At 35.5% G+C, this 26,055-nt stretch overlaps 1 protein-coding gene across 1 annotated transcript; it reads right to left on the reverse strand.

The window, feature by feature from the left end:
* Positions 1–5,842: 5,842 nt before the first annotated feature.
* On the reverse strand, positions 5,843–24,145 carry LOC123564862 (outer mitochondrial transmembrane helix translocase-like). Its single transcript, XM_053537491.1, has 10 exons — positions 23,646–24,145; positions 21,950–21,991; positions 20,238–20,415; positions 18,003–18,071; positions 17,469–17,557; positions 16,719–16,761; positions 15,628–15,824; positions 9,930–9,980; positions 9,382–9,530; positions 5,843–8,482 (listed from the first exon to the last, which is right to left on the reverse strand). The coding sequence occupies exons 1-10, from the start codon at positions 23,949–23,951 to the stop codon at positions 8,362–8,364; spliced, it is 1,245 nt and encodes a 414-aa protein (XP_053393466.1). The 5' UTR covers positions 23,952–24,145; the 3' UTR covers positions 5,843–8,361.
* Positions 24,146–26,055: the final 1,910 nt, after the last annotated feature.

The following is a 26,055-nucleotide window of genomic DNA, read 5'->3' on the forward strand; positions in this document are numbered from 1 at the left end:
AATATATTTCTTCTTATGAGAGTCTATTAGAATGTCTCGAAAAATATGTTAAATCTTTAAAAAATGATCTTAATAAACAAACAAGTCTTTTTTACACATTTCTCTTTAGTATATTTTTATGACTTAATGTACCTGTAACACACTTTAGTTTAAGTTGTTAACCTAATACAGCCTAAGAAACAAATGATAAAAATTCTGGCCTAAAAACAATATTATATTGTTACTGATGGTAATAAAATGAATATTACCAGATGAGGATAGAACAGTTGAATATAAATGGCTGCTTCACATGTAGTGCTGGTTTGACTGTGTTAAAAGTAGCTTTTGTTTATTTATCTCATAATTTAATTGGTTTTTATTTGGTTCTATGACAGCTAATTGATTTTTGTTAATCTATCAATTTATACAGTACAATGTATAGAGATTTGTTTTTTTTTTTTAAGATGTAAATTTTGTGTATTATTCTTTGTTACATTTATTTCATAAGTAGGTTTCCATGGGTCTTAAGTTCTTGTACAACCATAGGGCTGGGGACATGTTCTTTTGATGGAGTGAAAATGCAGAAACAATTGGTATATTCATGACAAAATGGACCCAAAAGCAGAGTCCAACCACCAAAAACTTCTGCTTCTATTGATTGATCATTAATTGAACTAGCAGTTATTGTACAGATAAAACCGAGTACATTATTTTACTAATTGTTTTCTTGCTTACCAGTAACTACATTAAAGAACTTGTCTCTGCCAAATGCTGTGTGAGATTCTGTTAGACGTAACTTTCCTTCTAATATATATATCAGAGTTATGACCGTTTTGTTGATATAGAAATGGAAAGTTCCATGAGTTTGCTACCATGTATTGTTTCAATACTGTATTTTGATGTGACTCAAATAAAATAATGAAAATATCAACGCGATTGTGTCCATATTTTACAATGTACTAATAAACTTTGATAATGTGGCAGTTGAACTCAATACAATCGACACTGTTTATTTTCCAATACAGGTAAATCCAATAGTTGCTTTATGATAGATCTGTGATGGATTATCTTTGAAAACCCCTGGACTTATTGGACTCAACTGCCACATTATCAAAGCTTATTAGTAATATATTTTGTATTGCATTTAACAATTTGCATTATATGAATGAATACTTTAGTAATACTTTACTTTCTAAGATTTGTGCCCTTAATCATTTTTGTATGCCAAGTCTAGTGCCCTTGAGCAACATTTTCTACTGTCCAAGTTTTGTGTCATTTTCAACCAACCAAATAGTTTATCTGAAAGTATTTTCAGCATAGACCTCCAATACTGTGTTCTTTAGCGTTCCCCATAACAATGTCATATGCCCTTGGATATTTTCCACCGACCAAATCTCAAGCCCTTCAATGTTAAACATTTCCTATCTCCTTAACTTGTCTTTCACAAACAGAGTCTTATGCTCTTAAACATTTTCCAACCACCAAGTCTCATGCCCTTTAGCATTTTATACTCACTAAATCCTGTACTCTCAAACATTTTCCACCCGCCAAGCCAAACATTTTCCACCCACCATACCTTGCACCCTTTAGCATTTTCCACCCACCAAGTCTTGTATCTGCGAACATTTTCCACCCACCAAGCCAAACATTTTCCATCCACCATACCTTGCACCCTTTAACATTTTCCACCCACCAAGTCTTGTATCTGCGAACATTTTCCACCCACCAAGTCATGTATCTGCGAACATTTCACACCCACCAAGCCTTGTATCTGTGAACATTTTCAACCCACCAAGCCAAACATTTTCCACCCACCAAATCTTGCACCCTCTAGCATTTTCCATCCACCAAGCCTTGTACACTTAAACATTTTCCACCCCCCAAATCTCATGCCCTTTAGCATTTTCTAAAGACCAAGCATTATATCCTTAAGCATTTTCTACACACCAAAGCTTATGCCAACATTTTCCACCCATTTAAATCTAATGCTCTTGAGCATTTTCCACCCACCAAGTCTTTAGCTAATTTCCATAAATTTGATTTAATTTTGTTTCCCATAGTCATGCTCATTTTCAACAACATTATTCTAAGTGGTTTAAAGTACCAACAAACCGCCATATGTGAAGAACTTCGACACTATGCTATTTGTCATAGTCATATGTTAGCATGTAAAAGCCCTCCCTACTGAGCTAGATGGCCAGATTATTGTTAAAACGGACAGTTTGAACAACAAATAGATATTTCCCCATGTCTTTTCTTCCCATTTAAATGACAGTAGTGTATTTTGACACTACAAAACTTGGACACCCTGACAGATGTAAATTACAGGCTAATGGATATCTTTAAAGGTAATTTATATGTATCTAATAACTACATTTATGTTATTTTAAATTTAAAACAGAAAATAATCCTCATCAAATAGAAACACACTATAAAGTTACACACTGCTGTTAATTTTTGAGGACATGTGAAATATATACAATGCATTTAAATGAAAGAAACTGATGCAAATGCTAAACTTTAAAGATAATTGAGCCATGCCATGAGAAAACCAACAGTGCGTTTGTGACCAGCATGGATCCAGACCAGCCTGCACATCCGCACAGTCTTGTCAGGATACATGCTGTTCGCTAGTAGTTTCTCTAATTGCAATAGGCTTTGAAAGCGAACAGCATGGATCCTGACCAGACTGCGCGGATGCGCAGGCTGGTCTGGATCCATGCTGGTCGCAAACGCACTATGTTGGTTTTCTCATGTTGCGGCTCATATACTTTCAACCTGAAACAAGAGTGCCAGAATGTCACAATATACGCCTGTCACAGCAAATTAGCAAATAGCACCTGTATTTGCAAATGGAATTTTAATTTTGTGGTTGTTTAGTAATTATTGTAATTCTTTTGTTTTTCTAAGTCCACAAAAAAACTCCTACCCAGGTAGAGATACCTTAAAATACACCTAAAATTTGAAAGTAACATCTATGCTGTACCACAGAAAAGTGGTCTTGGTTTTTCCCTACGGTCAATTATAAAAAAGTTACAAAAGAAGTTATTTATAGTAACAACTAAGGGAAGTTAATCTTAAAAAAAAAAAAAAAAAAAAAATAAAAAAAAAAAAAAAATTGTAAATCCACACAAAAATCCTTACCAGGTAGAGATAGGTCAAAATACACCTCAAAATTGGATGTAACGTGCATGTTGTACTACAGAAAGGTGATCTCGATTTTTCCCTATGACTAGAAATAAAAAAGTTACAATATAAGCTATATATAGTAACAACAAAGGGAAGTAATTCTAAAGAAGGGACCTGCGCATGACACTCCGTCTCATGATGGTGTACAATTGTGCCAAGTTACATCAAAATCCCTCCATGCATGAAGAAGAAATGCTCTGGACAGTCATTCTTGTATCTGACCTTTGGCCTCTAAGTGTGACCTTGACCTTAGACCTAGGGACCTGGTTCTTGGCAAGACACTCCGTCTTGTGGTGGTGAACATTTGTGCCAAGTTATATCAAAATCCCTCCATGCATGAAGAAGAAATGCTCCGGACAAAGTTTTCATTCTTGTATCCTTTGACCTCTAAGTGTGACCTTGACCTTAGACCTAGGGACCTGGTTCTTGTGCTTGACACTCCGTCTCATGATGGTGAACAATTGTGCAAAGTAACATCAAAATCCCTCCATGGATGAAGAAGATATGCTCTGGACAAAGTCATTCTTGAATTTGACCTTTGACCTCTATGTATGACCTTGACCTAGGGACCTGGTTCTTGCGCAGCATGACACTCCATCTCATGAAGGTGAACAATTGTGCCAAGTTTGATCAAAATCCCTCCATGAAAGAAGATATGCTCCGGACAAAGTCTGTGGACGCCGCCCGCACACCAGGGGCGTTCCCATAATACGTCCCGTTTTTCAAACGGGCATATAAAAAAAGCTCTTATCTATGGGGAAGACCATCATTCTCAGTTAATCTTTCCACAACAGCGTTTGTTTGTTCAAAAACAGAGTTGTTTAAAAAAGCAAGAAATGGTATGCCCCTATGATAGCCTGTCCATTAAATGGGCATCTGTTTACTATAAGTAATCAGTCAAGGTTAAAGATCAATAAATTAAATCTTTCATGGTATTATATAACAAACAACCACTTCAGACCTAATTTTACATTATCTTTATAGAACTTAACTTTTTCCTACAACTTTCTTTCATGAAAGTTCTATCAAAACCGAAGAAGTAAATGGGAAGGAAAGTTGGGGTTGAACAGCTCCTGGCAAAATGCCACTCAGTGGTTACCTGCTACCTTTAACCCTTATCATGCTGGACACCACTGATTCTGCTTTAGCGACCAGCATAGATCATGATCAGCCTGCACATCATCCATGCAGTCTGTTCAAGATCTGCACTGTTCGCCATTCAGTCAGTATATTTTTAGTAAGCACCCCTTTTAACAGTGAATGGTACTGTCCAAATTGAAAGATGGACATGTTCATTATAGAAATGTAGCAGGGTAATGGTTAAAATAATGCATCCTTGTTCTTGTCCACACAACCCTCATCCCTAATTTCGATTTTGATCTGCATCTGCAATACTTGTCTTCTTTGAAATACAAACATGGAAACTCAAACATGGAAGCTATCTCACTTCATGCTCGTTATGCATTCTAGCATTGAAAAAGTGTTGCTATAGACAAAGTTTGATGAAGATCCATAATGTGGTTCACATGAAGAAGTTCTTTAAATGTTTTTCTAATTCTGGCTCTTGCAGCCCCTAAAATGGGTCAAATGACCTCATTTTAATAAAATTGAGAGAGAACGTTGTCAGGATGCTACAGACCATATTTAGTGTAATTCTGACAAGTAGTTTCAGAGAAGCATATGTTAATGTATGAGTTATGGCCCTTATACCATATGAAGTGGGTTATAATGATGAAGAACTATTTTAACTTTGAATCAAATCCCTTCTGTTATCACAGAGACATAGGAAGTACATCAAAATTAACATAAGATTCTAAATAAAAGGGGGTATAATTCTTGAAAGATTGGTGTATGGATCTTTTGTAAAATGATGTGAGTGATGATATGCAACAATTATCTTAAATTTGAACAAAATCCATTTAGTAGTAACAGATATATAGTGGAATTTCAACCTGAAATTCTAAGTAAAAAGGGGGATAATTCATGAAATATTTATAAGAGAGTTATAGCTCTTGTGTTATATGATATGAGTAATGATGAGAAATAACAACTTTGAGTTTTAAGCAAATCCATCACAAAATAACAGCGAAAAAGTGAAAAGAGCATCAAAACTTTAACCAAGGTGTGAACACAGACACTGACACTGGTGCGAGTAGGATAGCTCTCAATATATTTCATACTGTCAAGCTCAAAACCCACCACGTCCCTCCAAACCAGATCATTTAAATGGATGGTTGAATGGATATATCTGACCATAGCACAAAGAGGTGCTGACCATGAACTGACATGATTTAAAGTTGCATTCTGCATGTTGTCTCCTAATGAATTTAGGCAAAGTTACTTGAAAATCTTTCAAATGGGCAAAAAGATTCAGAACATATTAAAAATCTGCCAATTTGACCTCACAATATGATACAAACCGTGAACTGACGTGGCTGAAAGTTGTACGTGTTCTGTACCTTGTCTCATTATGATCATGTGTGCATAGTCATTTAAAAATCTTTTCATGGTTAGAAAGATGTGCACGGAACACAATTTTTGCAACAGATTGACAGACATATGCCCAAACAGATGGATAGAAAGACAGACTGATGACAGGACCAAAAACAATACATCTCCCAAAAAGGACACATAATTACATGTATATAGATGTGCAGAAGAAAATAAATACATACAAGTTTGAATCAAATTTAATTTACAACAAATTATCTTCATCTATAAAATAGAGCTGCTTCTGAGAAAAGCACATGTCTCCCACAACTGCCTGATCATCTGAATAGTAGTATATGAGTCAATTATGCACCAAGACCTCAACTGCCTTATCAGACTTTGAATGCTTTGATTATCAAAAACAAGTTTCAAGGGCCATAATTCCGGTGCCTGGGCCGATTTGACTAGTTATCGAACTTGGCTGAGGACTTATCGGCAAACACATTGTGTTTAAGTTTGGTGAAGATCAGATGAGAAATGTTCAACTTACGAGTTCAGACAAGCTTTGTGACAGACAGACACACAGACGGACACACAGATAAGAGTAAATCAATATGTCTCCCACACCACTGTGTGGTGGGAGACATAATAAATAAAGCAATAAAAACAAGTTTGTTTATAATTCAACTTGCAACATACAAATAATGCAAACATATAAAAAATGGATGTGATATATCAATCAGACTACTTCCATATTAACATATCTAAAATCTTAAAATCTACAAAATCTCCACATCTTACATCTGATTTACAAATTTCCAAAAATGAGGCTAAAATGAAATTGATAGTTTGTTGACAAAACCATCCGCTACAATTTATTTAATGAGCATCTATATAAAATGTTAGGAAACTCTAACCAAGAGCTATTAAAGTACACATATCTGTTTAATATTCAACTGAAAAATTTTTAAGAGTTATGGCACAATACATATTTAAAGGAGAACACATAGTTAGTATAAGGAAAGTGCTCACCCTTCATTACTGGTATTATAAATGGAATGTTGCAAAATTATGTGCTGAACACCATTAACCTTAAGCCTGCTAAATTTCTAAAATGGACTGGTTCATCATTCAATTTGGACATTACCATTTATTATTCAAAGGGGTGTTCACTGAAAATTTATTGACTGAACAGCGAACAGTGCAGACCATGATCAGCCTGCACTTGGTCTGCACTGGTCGCAGAGGCAGAATCATTTGCCACCAGCAGGCTAAAGGTTAAAAGCACAACTTTTACATATCAATATGAAAATAAAGGAAGTTATGTTGATGCTCAATTTTGACAGCAACTGTTGCCATGGTGAGAAGATCTGTGGCTGATTTTACAGAGGCCAAAAAGTTGGTTTTATACCCCAGAAACAACAGCAACAAACATTAACAGCCAAATTACGGGAAAAATTGAAATTGCATCTATACAGGCATTGCGTTTGCAAAAATCATATTTCATACTCGTATCAAATCATTTCATATTAAAACAACTGTAAATTCAAATAATACTGTCAAACAGTCAATTAAACTTAACAATATATTTTTTTCTACTATTTATCTTCCAACATATTTCAAGGAACTACACACATACAAAAATTGAGAGTCTAACCTTTTGCCCATTCAATTCTGTAGCTTTGCTACCTTTTTAATACATCCATCAGAAATACATATACAACACGTATTGACATATATATTCTTGCAGACTATTCTAGTCGACAGATAAGTGTTCCAAGAATATGTGCATATCAACTTCATGTTGATGTTGTACAACAAGTTTTATTTCAATTGTATGGAAGCTGTGGGAGGAGTCGAGTACACAAGAAAGTTTCTCGGACGTACCGAAAGACACTTCAAACACTATATGCCACCCAGGTTTTCAAAATTCCTATTATCATTAAGTCAGAACATGTACCAATAAGAGTTGTCCATAAGATAACACACTTGACTATCCAAAAACTTCTAAGTCAAACAAGAGTCATATCTTTATAAGACTTATGTACTGAGTTATATAATTACAATTCATTACAAATTATAATTTTATCATGGCAATGAAAGCAACTTGCATGTAAACTCCAACAAAACTTCCTAAGTCAAATAAGGATCATAATCTGAACTCTCTTCAACCATATAAGTTCTATAACTTGGTTACCAACTGAAGATTGATGAGAAGGATGTCTTGTGTGAAATTTCAGTCCAATATATGGCCAAAATTTTATTCAAATTCACCCAAGAAGTATTTAACTTGGTTAGCAATGTGTGTAGTTTCAATACAATACATAGACTTGTTACGGAGATAAAATTTTATAGTCACACCCAAAACTTAAACAAAGTTTTCTTAGTAAAATGGGCCATAATTCATATAAAATCCAACTAAGAGTTATGTAACTTGGTTATTTCAGTAGGTCTGATGTGTAAAAGACTCGAGCCAATACATGCATTGGTTTCTGAGATATGACTTGTACGCAAAACTTTAAACAATGTGAGTCATAAACAACTCTGTTTGGGTGAGTAGAATAGCTCGCACTCTTCTTTGAATAGTTGAGCTAAAAACAGACTGATCTTTAATTGTACACTATTGCATTAAATAACAATAGCAAGCATATAAAAATGATGTCCACCTTAAATTTTATTCCATTTCTGACTGGCACAAATATGTCTCTAATGCTGAAAACCAGTCAAGCTTCCAAGTTTTCTCACACACTATTTAGTCGAGTGTTAATCTAGCTGTATGTTAGATATAGAGTCTGTCATTGTCTGTTTCGATACACGTATCTTGTTGATCCCAGTCTCTAGATCCTGTAGATTTATCGTTCTCATGTGTCCTTGTACTCTATCACTGTAACAGAGGAAAACAGAATGGTGCTATGTAAGAAAATCAGGATATAATTATTATCTTTAGTACACAGATGGTCAGGTTGAAGACAAACATCACATTAAAGGGGTGAATATTGCCTAGAACTAAAACACAACCATCATAAATTCTAGTTTTTAAAATATATTACATGTTCATTTGAGCACCACTGTAAGAAAACCAATGGCGGATCCAAATCTGTGCACATCTGTACCGTTCCTTTATTCCCATAACAATACTGTTTGTTTATCAATTACGACACTTGTATACAACTGATAAGCCAACAGTATGGATCCAGGTCAGACTGCAAGGATGTGCAGGCTGATGGTCACAAAGCCCCTAACAGCCCCTAACATTAGTGTTTGCACAGTAGCACTCAGTTCAACATGTTTTAGTTCACATAAATGTTTTATTGCACTTTATATGACATTCTAGCATAAAACTGCTGTTATTGTCATTTTCAAGGGTTTTTTTTTTAAACCGAAGAGTAAAGGTGTTTTAACAAGGAGGGCATGTACTGTTAACACAACTTTTTGATGTGCACATTCCATGGAGATAGGTCAAATTGGTCAATGTATTATGACTCTGTATATTGCATACCTGATGGGAAACAAACACTTGTCAGATTTTACAGGAAGCAAGTGTGTGAAGTTTCAATCTATTCCCACTAGAAGTTGCTGAGATACCAGCTTACATACAAAAAACGATCAGCTTACATACAAAACACTTATCAGATCAGGATGCAGACACAGATGCAAACACTGATAAATGGGCAAATGCAATAGATCTACCTACTTTTGGGACAGCCGAGCTAATACCTGTAAATGTGAAATACCAGTACTGGTAAATAAATTTGAACAAAAACACAAGGAAGTTTAACCTACCAGTAATCTTCTCCGTACTCTCTCCTGGCTGCACTCACGTAACTATGAACTCTATTAAGGGCCGCTATTCTACATGCCTCCTTCAGATCGCTGCCAGAAAATCCCTCAGTTATGTCCCCTAGTCTTCCATAATCTATATCTTCATCAATCTACAATGCAGAGGTATATAATTTGTTAAAGTTGTTACCAAAATCTAGCAGTTGTATTTCCAGAAAAAATCTAGGTTTAAGAATAACAGTTTTGAAACTGTATCAGTGATCTGATGTTGAACATAAATGTCCTTGAATAACATGTGTTTACAGAAAATTAAATGAAAATTTAATATGAAATATAAACTCTCTGTTTGATTTCTTTACTGTTTATATAAAGATGATGTTTTAAAACAGAACAAATTTCAGTTAAGAGTCAATTGCTGGCTTGTTGAGATAACCGATTTCTCAATTCCTGCTTTTCGTAACCAAGAAATTCCTCATATATGAATTTTGGAAATTCAGAATTTCTGATTGGTTCAAGCTTTTACTGAAACATACTCTAAAAACAGAACAAACCTCTTCATCTTCCATGAGGAGGGAAAGAATTCCACATCTCTGTAATCTACCCTGTAAAATACAAAATTGAATTAAATATTGGAATGAAAGAATACCACACCACTGCAACATACCCTGTAAAACACTGAGTACCATTGCTCAAAATGATATGATCAAGTTTTGACATAGAGCACATAGGCATACACATTAAATATCATCAGGATAAACATTTTCTTGTAACAGTCCCTTTTGACCTAGTCAGGGCCAATTTTCATAACAAGTTTGAGGGTCCTAGTGTGAAATGCTGCATTTTTGTACTAACATGACTATTCCTTACCTTGGAAGACTTAAATAACATTTAAAACCAATCTCATTAGATGCTGCTGATATATATTCGTTTACATAAAATAAAGGGACGTAATCTGTCATAAATTCAGTCAAAAGTTATCTTCCCTGATTGTCCGAGTCAATCTGATGGCACAAATGACATTTCAAATCAGTATCTTCATTGGTTACTGAGATAAACCCATTTTAATTTTAAACAAAGGGAGGTAATTTGACATGAAATCAGTCCATAGCTAACTACCCTGATTGCCTCAGTCCAACTAAAGACAATAATGAAATTTCAAATGAGTTCTATAAATATTTACCGAGATAAATCCATTTTTATTAAAATCAGGGGAGGTAATCATGCATTGGTATATGCATGTAGAAGATACAAAGTACAAGCCTATACAACAATATATTAGTAAAGTATTCATATCGATAAATGTTCAATCAAGAGTTATCTAATATGACTATTTCTTACCATGGAAGACATAAATAACGTTTCAAACTAATCTCATCAGAAGCTGCTAAGGTGTATTCATTTAGATAAAAAATAAAGGGAGGTAATTTATCATAAATTCAGTCAATATGTATCTTCACTGATTGTCCAAGTCCATCTGTTGACATAAATGAAATTTCAGATCAGTATCTTCATTATTTTCAGAGATATACCCATTTTAATTTGAAATAAAGGGAGGTAATTTGACATAAAATCTGTCCATAGTTATCTACCCTGATTGTCTCAGTCCAACTAATGACAATAATGAAATTTCATATAAGTCCTAGAAGAACTTACTGATATAAATCCATTTTGATTACAATCAGGAGTGGTAATCAGATATTAAATAACTCTGGAACCTATAACTGGATCTGACAGATTCGTCATGGAATCCAAGATTTATTGTTGTTGAAGATATTTTTGGAGTTTGTATCAAATCAAACCATATATGAAGTCTCTATATGGCTGCAAAAGCAAAAAATAGCCAATTTTGGACCTTTAAGGGGCCATAACTCTGGAACCAATGATGGAATCTGGCCATTTCAAGAAAGAAACCAAGACCTTCTGGTGATACAAGTTATGTGCAAGTTTGGTTAAAATCAAATCATAAATGAAGCTGCTATTGTGCAGACAAGGTCAAAATAGCTAATTTTGGCCCTTTCAGGGGCCATAACTCTGGAACCCATAATGGGATCTGGCCAGTTCAAGAAAGGAACTGAGATCTTATAGTCACACAAGTTTTGTGCAAGTCTGATTAAATTCAAATCATAAATGAAGCTGCTATTGTGCAGACAAGGTCAAAATAGCTAATTCTGGCCCTTTCGTGGGCCATCACTCTGGAACCCATAATGGAATCTGGCCAGTTCAAGAAAGGAACCAAGATCTTATGGTGATACAAGTTGTGTGCAAGTTTGGTAACAAGAGGGCCATGATGGCCCTATATCGCTCACCTGTTATCATTGCACTTTAGGACAAGAAGGTCCTCAGAAAAAATATCTAAGTCTAAAGGACGGGAACAACAAAGGGAAGAAATTTAACCAAAAAGAAAAAAAAATTCTTACAAGGTACAGATATGTCAAAATACACCTAAAAATTGGAGGTACCATCCATGTTGTACCACAGAAAAGTGGTCTCGGTATTTCCCTACGGCCAATAATAAAAAAGTTACTAAAAATAAGCTATTTATAGTAACGTAAAAGGGAAGTAATTAAAAAAAAATTATTGTAAGTGAACAAAAGAAGGATCTGCCAAATAAATCTGTTGACATAAATGAAATTTCAGATCAGTATCTTCATTAGTTATGGAGATATACCCATTTTAATTTGAAATAAAGGGAGGTAATTTGACATAAAATCAGTCCATAGTTATCTACCCTGATTGGCTCAGTCCAACTAATGACAATAATGAAATTTCAAATAAGTCCTATAATTACTTACTGATATAAATCCATTTTGATTACAATCAGGGGAGGTAATCAGATATAAAATAACTCTGGAACCTACGATTGGATCTGATTTGTCATTGAATCCAAGATTTATTGTTGTTGAAGATATTTTGGAAGTTTGTATCAAATAAAACCATAAATGAGGTATCTATATGGCTGCAAAAGCCAAAATAGCCAATTTTGGACCTTTAAGGGGCCATAACTCTGGAACCCATGATGGAATCTGGCGAGTTCAAAGGAACCAAGATCTTGTGGTAATACAAGTTGTGTGCAAGTTTGGTTAAAATCAAATCATAAATGAAGCTGCTTTTGTGCAGACAAGGTCAAAATAGCTAATTTTGGCCCTTTCAGGGGCCATAACTCTGGAACCCATTAAGGAATTTCGCAAGCTGAAGAAAGGAACCAAGATCTTATGGTGATACAAGTTGTGTGCAAGTTTGGTTAAAATAAAATCATAAATGAAGCTGCTATTGTGCAGACAAGGTCAAAATAGCTAATTTTGGCCCTTTCAGGGGCCATAACTCGGGAATAATGGGATCTGGCCAGTTCAAGAAAGGAATCGAGATCTTATGGTGATACAAGTTGTGTGCAAGTTTAGTTAAAATAAAATCATAAATGAAACCACTATCGTGCAGACAAGAAATTGTTGACGCACGCATGGACTGACGACGGACGACGGACGAAGGGTGATCACAAAAGCTCACCTTGTCACTATGTGACAGGTGAGCTAAAAATCAAATCATAAATAAAGCTGCTATTGTGCAGACAAGGTCAAAATAGCTTATTTTGGCCCTTTCAGGGGCCATAAGTCTGGAACCCATAAAGGGATCTGGCCAGTTCAAGAAAGGAACCAAGATCTTATGGTGATACAAGTTGTGTGCAAGTTTGGTTAAAATAAAATCATAAATGAAACCTCTATCGTGCAGACAAAAAATTGTTGACGGACGGACGCACCGTCATTCCTACATATGGATACTTATGTGGCTACTCTTTTGTTCTCTCTATTGTTCTTTTAGCCACGTAAGAGAAAAATAGCCACATAAAAGCCTTACGGAATGAATGACATCAAAGAAAAAGTACAGTTACCTATTGTTCCTATAGCCACCTAAGTATGCGAATGTGAGCTCGCACGGACGGGACACACAGACGACGAACGAAGGGTGATCACAAAAGCTCACCTTGTCACTAAAAAAGCACAGAGATAAATGAAAAACAGTTATGCTGAATACTCAAACAAATGAAACAAGGTAGTCTGAAAGACAGCTAAATCCCCCGCCACTGCTATGGATAGTGAAAGGTTAAACCTTTGATTTAAGCTGTGACCTTGACCTTGAACTGACATGGCTGACTCATGAATTCTGCACAACGTCTTGATGAGGTGATCATCTGACCCAAGTTTCATGAAAATCCTTCAAGGGATTTAGGAGATAAAGAGCTGAAACCTTTGACACCTTCAGTTGTGACCTTGACCTTGAGTTGACATGGCTTACTCATCAGTTCTTGATGAGGTGATCATTTGACCCAAGTTTGATGAAAATCCTTCAAGGGGTTTAGGAGATACAGAGTGGACACCAAATGGAAGGCTAAAACCTTCGAACCTTAGTTGTGACCTTGACCTTGAGCTGGCATGGTTGACTCATAATTTCTGCATATCGTTCTGATGAGGTAATCATTTGACCCAAGTTTTATAAAATTCCTTCAAGGGGTTTAGGAGATATAGAGCGGACACGAAATGGAAGGCTCAAACCTTTGACCTTCAGTTGTGACCTTGACCTTGAGCCGACATGACTGACTCATAAGTTCTGCATATCGCCTTGATGAGGTGATCGTTTGACCCAAGTTTGATGAAAATCCTTCAAGGGGTTTAGGAAATATAGAGCGGACACAAAATAGAAGGCTTAAACCTTTGACTCTAAGTTGTGACCTTGACCTTGAGCCGGCATGACTGACTCATGGGTTCTGCACATTGTCTTGATGAGGTGATCATTTGACCCAAGTTTTATAAAATTCCTTCAAGGGGTTTAAGAGATATGGAGCGGACACAAAATGGAAGGCTCAAACCTTTGACCTTGAGTTGTGACCTTGACCTTGAGCTGGCATTGCTGACTCATGGGTTCTGCACATCGTCTTGATGAGGTGATCATTTGACCCAAGTTTTATAAAATTCCTTCAAGGGTTTAGGAGATATAGAGCGGACACAAAATGGCAGGCTCAAACCTTTGACCTTGAGTTGTGACCTTGACCTTGAACCGACAAGACTGACTCATGGGTTCTGCACATCGTCTTGATGAGGTGATCATTTGACCCAAGTTTCATGAAAACCCTTCAAGGGGTTTAGGAGATATGGACCGGACACGATTTTGTGACGGACGGAAGGACGGACGCAGACCATTCCTATAATCCCTCCGCCACAGCGGGGGATTAATAAAACTACACTTGAGAAATTTACAAATTCAACATCAAGAAGACATGTTCCAGAATTTTCTTAATTTGTAAAATTATCATCCTTGTACAATAAACGTAGGTATCAATAGCAACTTTTCTGCTTAATTTGAAGTGTGACTGCTACCCATGAAACTTGAATTCAGGCTAGTTTTATCTGAATACAAATGTATACAGAAATTTGACAGCCAGTAAGAAATATCGAAAGTCAGATAAACTTACGACACTGATAAATGATAATAAATTGACCAAGTTGTTCAGTTATGGAAGTCTGAGTTAATTTTCATGTTGCAAAATGCTTTGGTATGTGATGTTTATGTAATTTAGAAGTTGATATCACACAAGGTTTCCTGTATCGCAGTCTGCCTGGTATGCTCCGATACAAAATTTCCCCATCCCACCCCAAAATTCCCACCCCCCTCTCCCCCAACCCTGACTTTGTAAATTGATAATGCAAAGTGTTACTGAACAGCCATCATATGCTAATCTTAATAATCCCAGTAATCAAAACTGAATAATATACATTTACCATCAACAAAACAGTTAATCAAGCTTTTTTGTTGACACTCAAACTATTTCAAAGCTCAAGATTAAGTAACAGTTACTCTTCATGTCATCCTTCTTCATTTTAGTTTTTGCTTGGTTTCAAGTCACACAAACACAATTTTAGGTCCTATGGCGACTCCAGATTTTGATAGTAGTGAAAGACCACAGGTGCCCCCAGGTGTATTACCGGTATTTCACGTTCATATGGGCACCTGGGTAGAACGATCAACCTTCTATAAGCCAGCTGGACGACTTCCTCACATAAAGAAGTTCTAGATTCCAAGCAAGGTTTCAAACCTATAGCAGTGAGGGTCAAGTGATTTAAAATTAGCAACCTTAACCACTAGGCTATGAAAGACCTCCTTCGTTGATTATCATACAGGAGTCCAGATAGGATTCTTTTTATTAACAGAATTGATACAAAGCTATGTTACAGATAACAAAATTTCGCAATGTCTTACAGGCATTCCAATCTTGAAAGTACATGGCATCCTTCTCAGTATAGCAGCATCTACATCCTGTGGTCTGTTTGTAGCTCCCATGATGATAACCTGGCAGGATGGGTCAGTTATTAGACCGTCCCAGAAACTCATGAACTGTGTTTTGATCATCAAGGTGGCTTCATGATCATTTGTAGATCTAGACCTCAGAAATGAATCTGCAACACATTAAAATGTTGTCAACTTCTGACAAAGAGTAAAGGATCTCCTGATGAATGTTTACAGTCATATAAATATTACTAATGAAGGGCAGACAGAAGAACATCAAATTTGGATTTTTTAGGCTTGCACTAGCCACCATGATACTAAAAAATGTTGGGTGTTGTTTTATAAGTTAACCTGGATAAAAAAAACCAATTCTTGCAACTTTTAAAGAGAATATATTTCTATACTTAAAATTAACTCTTTCATAACACTGGAAAGGTGTGTTTAAAAAAGTCATTAAAAGTTTGCTAACCCATTTCAAATGGCTCAAAAATGTTTGTATGTATTTTTATTAAAAGTCTAAACAACATAATTTTAGGTCATACAGCAATTTCCCAGCTTTAGATGGTGGAGAAATAGCTAAAGTGCCCCTCTGGGCAATATTTCAGGCACCTGTGGGTACCTGGGAAAACCGTCCACTGGTTAGCCAATTTTAAACCTAAAGCATTGTGGAGTAAGAGACTTGAAAATGGAGATCTTAACCACTTGGCTTTGGAAGCCCCCACCCAAGAAGTGACTCAAATATAGATTTCTTATATGAGCCGTGCCATGAGAAAACCAACACAGTGGCTTTGCAACCAGCATGGATCAAGACCAGCCTGCGCATTTGCGCAGTCTGGTCAGGATCCATGCTGTTCGCTTTCAAAGCCTATTACAATTAGAGAAACCGTTAGTGAACAGCATGGATCCTGACCAGGTCTGGATCCATGCTGGTCACAAAGCCACTATGTTGGTTTTCTCATGGCGCGGCTCATATATATAAGACAGTTCATTACCATCCAGAGCAAATGATGCTACATGCATACAGCAGTTACAGTAATTTTCAGTGAAATAAAATTACTACTTACCAATCTCATCAATGAATATAATGGATGGCTGAAGTTTCAATGCCTGCAAAATGGAAAGAACAATTTCTATAATACTCCTAAATATACCGAGAGCATAAATAACATTCAACATTTTCAACAAATCACCTTTAATTACATGTAAGATGAACTATTTTCATGTATGGGTTTGAAAACTGTAATTTTCACTTTGGAGATGTATTTAAATATGTGAGAAGAAAGAAACCACAGTCAAAACTCGATATCTCGAACTCGCTTCTCTCAACATTTCGGCTATATAGAAGACATTTTCAAGTCCCGTCCCGAAAACACATGCACAATACATCATTTTAAGTAGAGTTTCAGTTATCTCAAAGTAAAACATTGAACCACACCGAGTTTCAACTGTATTTTCAGACAGATACTATTTGAGCCGTGCCATGAGAAAACCAACACAGTGGCTTTGCGACCAGCATGGATCCAGACCAGACTGCGCATCCGCGCAGTCTGGTCAGGATCCATGCTGTTCGCTATTGGCTTCTCTCATTACAATAGGCTTTGAAAGCGAACAGCATGGATCCTGACCAGACTGCGCGGATGCGCAGGCTGGTCTGGATCCATGCTGGTCACAAAACCACTATGTTGATTTTCTCATGGCGCGGCTCATTTGTCCCAAACAATGAAACAGAGCAACAGCTTGGCTAACCCACTACGCTCCATATATTCTTTATGTTTGGATCGCATTAAACCCTGGATACCTCAAGCGTAACTTACCAATGAGAAGACAGCCTCAGCTCTTTTCTGTGATTCACCGTACCATTTGTCAACTAGGGAGGACACCTGCAGGTTGATGAATCTTGCTCCTATAATAATTAATAGAAATGTTTCAATCATCCGAAATCTTTCTTAATGAATAAGCACCTACAAACCAAACCAATTTCTACATTATGATATTCATTCATGACCTAACAATTATCCAATGTTAATGACCCTGTTAATAAAACATAGACAGCTGAAAGAGAATACTAACAAATCTCTGCTTTTTTCCAAGAGATATGCACCATGCTATGACCCACTTATAACATGAGAGTACAGTCAATATATATATTAAGCAGTCAGCCGATGGAGAGACACAATCCGACTGCTTAAGACAGATAGCTGCTTAGGTAAAGATGAAATTAGGAAAAAAAGTCAGTTTAGGAAGTTAGCTGACTGGTAGCAAAGGAAAGTGGCTGTTTAACACAGACAGGCTCTAAGGCAGTTTCCAATGTATATGGTTTATGTGCTAAATATTATGTAAATACTGACCTGCAGCTTTTGCTGTAGCTTTAGCGATCATGGTTTTCCCACATCCTGGTGGCCCATACAATAATACACCTGCAAAAAATCATACAATTCTTGTTATAATATTCTGATTTCAAATGGAGTAAATGTTTATAAATTTAACTGTTTTTCTATTAAACAACCTTGAAGGCTTGGTTATCTTAAAATACAGACATTTTATCAGGCCCTAGAGCTATACACAATCTCTACAAAAATATAGGAAAATGTTGGAGTAGAGGCTGCAATATGTAAACTAATGATGACAAATGTTTCTTAACAAAAAGAACATAAACTTTTGAATGCTGAATGCTCTAAGTCTTATCATTGTGTCTGCATGTCAAAATGATGCCAAAATATCTGCAATATTATCAGTCCATCTCATCTGATATTTTATAACTGTCGAAGTATAACTGCAAAAGCGGTGTTTTGGATGTAATATCAGCATAATATTACAGTATTTTTATGTTATATCAGCAAAATATAACAGGTTAAATAATCTGATTATCATATGGGAAAGCATACCAGATGTGAAATTTAACAGGAAGGATATATAATAATGATTGTATATTTACTTTGTTTTCTGATCTAGACTTGAGTTATAAGCAACAAATTCCATAAGAATGATAATATTTTGAATTTTTGGTAAAGATTATGCTCATTATTGATAGAATGTAAAACACATGCATTACATCAACTAATAACCTATTTCCCAAAAAGATATATGAGCCGCACCATAAGAAAACCAACATAGTGCATTTACGACCAGCATGGATCCAGACCATGCAATGAAAAGGAACAGTATGGATCCTGACCAGACTGCGCAGATGTGCAGGCTGGTCTGGATCCATGCTGGTCGCAAATGCACTATGTTGGTTTTCTCATGGTGCGGCTCAATCATGTTAGTGTCTTTCCTTCTGCCAGTCTCGGTCAACAAATGATAAGATTTATCAATATGTTTATAGAGCTACGGCAATGAACCAGTGCTTGATGTATTTTGAATGATGAATGATTCTCTACAATAAAACTAAGCATAAAAAGAATTTTCTTTTGATACTTTTATCTAAAACCAGTTTTCATATATCTCAGCACTGGTACAAGATAAAACAACATTTTTTCAGCAAGCAGTCTTTTTTGGAACACACATAATTATCTGTTGCATACTGGCAGAAAGAGAACCTGTGCTTAGCATACTAAATGTATAAGATGGATTGTCAAACACAATCTACATTTTTTTTTTTTTATTTTTTATTTTTTGTAAAAGAGATAAGCTGAAGCCATATGAAGTGTAAAACTCACATAAAGTTAATGATAACTCTTCCTACTGTAAAATTAAGTGTTATGCAAACTTATTGTAAAACGAATAATTTGATTACTTAAAAAAAGATAAACAGATATTATGGAAATGTGCCAAACAAATCACTTGAATACACCCAGTACTGGTTCCACCTCCATATATATTTGAGAATATAGTCCGGATCAAATACATCGTTTAGTGAAAAATCAAATTTTGTCAGAAATGCCCATATGCCTAATAAAAAGTTCACTGTAAACAATTTAGTAGATACTTAGACTGAACATTATGTAAAGATACAATAATATCATATTATAACAGCTGGCAAGTAAGAAACTCTCACAGCAAGGTACAACATTTTCTATCTTTACTGTGATATAAGAATAAATGTACATTCTTTCCTTACATCAAGGTAGATGGTGAATAAATGACAGGTGCCAAGGATGATATATTTTATAGAAGTCTGGATGTTCCATTAAGGTGGTTGGACTGGACATGACATAGAGGTGGTTGGACTAGATGTGGCATAAAGGTGACTAGACTAGATGTGACATGAAGTTCATTGGACTAGATGTGACATCAAGGTAATTTGGGATAGATCTGATATGAAGGTGATTAGATTAGATGCAGCATAAAGATGGTTGGACTTAATGTGCCACAAAAGTGGTTGGACTAGACATGACATCTCCCTATTTTCTATCAAGAGTGTTGGCAAAATTATTGTGACTTGCTTCTTTTGATATAACGGTAAAATGTCAAACGTGTAATGGCTGTGACTTAAATTCCTTTCATTCCTTTATCAACCATTCCCCAAAAAGGATGAAGCCTTCATAACTATAAAATAAAGCTCAAAGCCCCTCTCGTTTCCTGAGAACTATGGGAGCAATGGTATAAGTGACAGGTGCAACAGAAGTACTGTAAAAGCCTACCTTTAGGTGGTTGGACTAGTTGTGACCTTGGAAACAAATCTCTTCTTCTGAATGGGAAGATAACCATGTCTTGTATTTGTTCAATAGTATCCTCGAGACCACCGATGTCCTCCCATGATACAGTCATTGATAGGGGATCCACAAGATTTGCTGCTATACACAACTCATAATCTGTAAGCTGGAACAGATATTGTATTTCTAATTCTGATAACATAAAAAGCAATGGGATCTTAATGCTTTATTTGTTAACTGTGTTTATCCCAATCTTTCAAAAAACTGTTAAATCATGATATTCCTGGGGGAAAATTTTTCACAAAGCAGTATCTGATATTCATGAAGGGGAGTTCCAGTAATTATCACAAAGAATACATACCTAAAATATGGGTAGAACCAAAGACAACTTGATTGGAAATTTTGTTTTCTCTTAACTGTGTGTGTGTGTGTGTGTGTTCGGGTTTAACGTCTTTTTCAACAATTTTTCAGTCATATAAACGACGGTGTCTACTTGTAGCAGTGAGCACAATGCCCAACTTTATGCCAAGCGAGGAAGCTACTAGTACCATTTTTTTACGTCTTTGGTATGACGCGGCCGGGGATTGAACCCACGACCTCCCGCACTCAAAGCGGATGCTCTACCACTAGGCAACTGAGCTGACTGAAATGATAGTTGATCCATTCAGTAAAAATGTACACAGAATGACTGCAGTGCTTGACTATTTCCAAATGACTTCAATGCTTGACTACTAGTATTTCGAAACAAAGCTTATTCAACAAGTTCTTGAGCCTGCTATGGGTACATGTTGTAACTGCATTCAGAATGTTAATTTTTCAAACAATTTCATGAGTGAGACTGGATATACATGTATATTGTTGGGGTTTTTTTTGTTGTTGTTTTTATCATTCTGCCTTGAGTTTTCAAGGGTAATTGAGAACTCACCCACAAAAAATGATTATAGACATATTGTCTTAGATAAATATGAGAACAACATTCCAGTGGCATTCAAACATACAATCACCCGATTGGATGTTGCAAGTCTTGTGCTTTCAAAAAGATAATTTCATTTTCACGTACATTTTAGACAGAGCTATGTATTAGCTTGAAAACTTGTACATAAAAAGATAAAAATTCTTGGCAATTTCTGAGCAAAAACATTTTTTTCTTGTATGCTACTTCTGCATTATTAGGCCACACAGGTAATGCTGAAATTGCAAGTGTAGAATATGTAACATGCACATTATATAGAATGGAAATTGCCATTGTCATTAGAGGTACACTACCTTTAGTCTTAACTAAGTATAAATCTAAAATTGCGTTTTTTTTACATAAAGGAAAAATCAACATCTGAAATTTCTGTTACACCGAAATTAAAATGCTTGTTGGGTAGATGGAAATTGAAGCTGTAGAGCTGGCCCCAAGTTATATAATGTTGTTAACAACACCCACTGACATGATTTACAATGTACAATTATATAATACCCCATCTGAGTAAGCCAGCAACATGTCCTGTATATGGTATAACATTCAATGATCATACTGCTTGAATAAATGGCTAGTTTAAGTACAATATTATAATATACAAGTCTTTAAAGGAAAGTAGAACTCCAAAAAATGCTATTAGATTTTGAAACACTGACTTTAATTAAGTCTTTATGACTTTTGTCCATTATATTTCAATTTAATATTTAATAAACAAGTTTAATGGTGCACAAACCTTCACATTCCCCACACCCAACTTCTTTAGCATTGCTTCAGCCTGAAAAGAAAAGCAAATAACTTTATTTGTTTTGTTTGTTGGGTCGTACCAGTAGTTTCAGTCATGATGTAATTTTGCATTACCTATTAATACCTGAAAGACGTCAGATTTGTGATATTTTCTTCAGTTTCAGAAACAGCAGAAACATCAAATTTACAATTATTCAAATTTTGGAGAATGCATGTCAGGTGTTTCTCATACCCAGTAATCTTTCCATCTCTTCTTCTGACAGTTTTTTTGTTAGTTACATTGTGTAAAGTGCCCTCATTTCATGCTTTTGAGGCCAAAATTCACCCTACCTTGTCATAGAACATACTCTCCCCTATCCCCCACTCCACTCCCTTACTTTTCAATAGTGAAGTAGCTACTAGACTGAAGAAAACTTGAGTGTATTACAAATTTATGGTAGAGCTCATGACTTATTCAGGTCTGTATTTTTTTCTTCTTAAAAACACAATTATATGCAACATATACTGAGGCTGTTCTAGGAAATAATAACACATTCTAAATGATCAATGGTAATTAAATGCCTACAGACTTCAGGACTGTTGGAAAAAATGGCTGGACATTCGGTCCAGCAATGCTTAAAAATCTGCAACACCGAAAAAACAATATGCCTGACCGAAAAAAATGTCTGTGCACTGCATAATTATGTTGTTTTTTTTTTCATTATATATGAGCTAGGTGCAATTTTTAGTCCATTTCTCGTTAAATGTCAAGTCAACCCTCTTATTTTCGTACATACCGTATTTCTTTTTCACTACGATTGTCGGGCATTAATTTACATTTCTTTCCCAGTTCTGCCCCTGGTATAATATGTCAGTGACACCATTTTGATGTGCTGTCCGAGATTTTGCGGTTCTTGGTAAATTTTCATTTTGGAAATGAAACCTAACAGACCCATAATATTCATAACATCTATATATATGTGTTCAGACGAAGTAGAAAACTGTCCACATTGCATTTTGTAGAAAATATCAAACTTCTTTTTCAAACATATTTTATCTGTAAATTTTGAAAGATCTACTTTCACTTTCATTTTGCAATTTTTGTATTTTTTTAAAATGCATATGGTTTGTAACAATTTCAACTCCTGGAGTACCTGGAGCAATATATTAGACACACAATAATCATAAAAGTTATGACAAAATACTTTTGAAAAAGAAACTTGATATCTTCTACAAAATAGAATGTGAATATCCAACGTACATGTGATATTGTACAAAATGTGTTGTTCAAAAGTGAATAAACTGTATGAAAAGTTTATTCTACCTTTTATGAACAGTTTGGTGTATTCTTTCTGGTAAACTAAGGCCTACTTTTGTGGCGTAAAAAACAAAAACAAAAAATTCACACGAGGAGAGGTTTCAAGACTTTAAAAGTACCTAAGATTTGATATTTTATAGGGATGGGACATGTTTGGTCAAAAGTTATCACACTGTTACTTATTAAGTTAACATTCTATTATTTCAGCTAACTGCATAGCTATACATATTCTCTTCTACAGTAAGGCAATTACTCAAGATGATGATGACACTGTAGGATCAGTTCATGCTTAACCCCAGTTTTTGACCTTGAATGTAGCACTTGCAGGTATAAATTATAATCATAATGTGATGCAGAAAAAGTATCTTGTGAAATTGAGATAACGAACCCTTTCTCTGGCTTTCTGTTTCTCTTTTCTTGTAGGATCCATCGCATTTGTCATATAATTCACTGCAAAATATGTCAGTCCTATCGAAGCTGCCAGACCGAGAGCTGATGAAATCAATTTGGCAATCATTTCGCGCCTTGCTACCGCCTCAGCTGTTTCTTGTGCTGGCTGGGTGGTCAAGATTTTTACATAGTCATCTTGTGGAACCGATTCCACGGTTTTTGCGGTTGTTTCTTTTAAAGTTTCTTTTACAAATTCAATTAGTTCAACAAATTTAGCTTTGACACTTTCGATGGGCGCAGCCATATTTATTGTTTATTGAATGTCAGCTTGATTGTAATTACTCTACTGTATTGGATCGCTAAATTACACAAAACTTTGTTCCACTGATCTATCTAGCAATACTGTACAGATGTTGATATGTAGTATAAACGCGTGGAAGAGTCTACACAAAACTCCGTATAAAGCTCGATTCATTGCAAGTTCAACTCTGTCTGGAACAACTGATACGTATTAGGAATAAGGTCAGTAATTCGGTCGAAAATGTGCTTCCGTGGTGTAGTCGAAAGAAGTCCATAATAAATAGATCCTAATTTTCCCATTTTCTGCGCAAATTCGTGTAGAACGAGTGCTTTAATCACACTTTTTCGCTACTAGAATACATTCTGCATGAAATGAGATGGTTTTCATGTTCATACAACCCACATGGCAAGTTTTGCAGATCGAAACCGGAAGTCGGTGTTTATTGCGCGGAGGAGAGCAAATATGCGCCATTTTTAGGGTAGCAGACCACAACTGACTGGCATTTCACTAGGAACTATTCAACCCCCTATTTTCTTTTCATTTTTTCGTTAATTTGTGATAGAACTTTCATGAAAAATTGGTGTAGGAAAAGGTGATGTTCTCTAAAGATACGTAAAGACGACATGAAGTTGTCGTTTTTAATATGAAACAAAGAAGGATTTGAATTACTGACCTTTAACCTATTAGTAGATATGTCTCCATATATGCGTATTAGACCTTCCTGACTCTATACAAAAAAAAATCTCTATTTTTTTACTTGTCTAAACTGCAATTAAAGACCACGTGCAGAAGTATTGCTCCAAGGTAGATCTATATGAGAACTAGAAGGTAATATGTTTTGGTCCATCAAGAATTCTGGAGATGGTATCAATAAGGTAATAAACAAACACTACAAATGTTCGACTTTAAGTACTTATGATTTTTCAACTCTTTATACCAATTTACCACATAATCTCATAAAAGAATCAAAGCGCTCAACGCGCTGATGGTGGCTGCTAATCAATGTATTGGAAAGAAAGTGACATCTGAGCAATTCTAATATAAACCAGAAGAACTTTTTTTGCAAAATATTCAGCTTGTGTTTCAAAATTAATCCCTTTTCAATGCCAGTCATTGTTTACATACACACTGATTCAGTCTTTAACGAATAGTTTTGGTCCTTTTTGATTATTTGTGACGAAAACTACAACATAAATTACATCGGCGGTGTTTTTACTTTAAATAAATAATATAAGCCTTTTTCCATCTCATTCAGCTTTTAAGATTTCTATCTTTAGAAAGCTTTTGGACAGTGCTTGCCATTAATTATATACACACTGATTTAGTCCTTATCAGAAAGCTGTGGTTTTCATGAGATTCTTGTGAAAGAAAACACCATAAACAAATCTCTATATTTGACTTGTCTAACTGCAATTAAAGACTACGTGCAGAAGTATTGCTCCAAGGTAGATCTTTATGAGAACTAGAAGGTAATATGTTTTAGTCCATCAAGAATTCTGGAGATGTTATCAATAACTCGTGAAAGTCACATCCTAGATCTATTCATGACGAGTAACCCGTCAATTGTCAAACGAACCAGTGTAATTCCAGGTATCAGTGATCATGATGCTGTCCTGGTACAGTCAAACGCATCTGCCCAAAGAAAGCCCCAACAAGAGCACCGCCAAGCGGGGCAATATACGCCCGAAGGGTTGCATCAGAGGATGGGAGCAAAATTTAAAGAACTTGATTGTTGAAACCCAAAGGATAGGAACAACAAAAAAGAAGAAATTTCAGAAAAAAAAAATTCTAAGTCCATAAAAAAATTCTTACCAGGTAAAGTCATGTCAAAATACATCTAAAAATTGGATGTACCATCCATATTGTACCACAGAAAAGTGGTCTCGGTTTTTCCGTATGGCCAATAATAAAGAAGTTTCAAAATAAGCTATTTATAGTAACAAAAATGGGAAGGAATTCAAAAACAAAAATTATTGTAAGCGAACAAAAAAGGATCTGCATAATAAAAACAAGAGCACTGCTATGCAGAGCAATATACACAAAGCAAAGTCATATATGACCTTTGACCCCTAAGTGTGACCTTGACCTTGAAGCAAGTCATCCAAAA

The sequence above is a fragment of the Mercenaria mercenaria genome, chromosome 2 (genome assembly GCF_021730395.1).
Source record: "Mercenaria mercenaria strain notata chromosome 2, MADL_Memer_1, whole genome shotgun sequence".
NCBI lineage: Eukaryota > Metazoa > Mollusca > Bivalvia > Venerida > Veneridae > Mercenaria > Mercenaria mercenaria.

Excerpts from the sequence above, each read along its gene's own strand:
- LOC123564862 (XM_053537491.1), bottom strand. The coding sequence starts at position 23,951 with ATGGCTGCGCCCATCGAAAGTGTCAAAGCTAAATTTGTTGAACTAATT. Across the intron at positions 15,825-16,718 it reads TATATTCATTGATGAGATTG|ATTCATTTCTGAGGTCTAGA; the intron begins GTAAGTAGTAAT and ends AATGTGTTGCAG. Across the intron at positions 8,483-9,381 it reads GAGTACGGAGAAGATTACTG|TGATAGAGTACAAGGACACA; the intron begins GTAGGTTAAACT and ends CCTCTGTTACAG.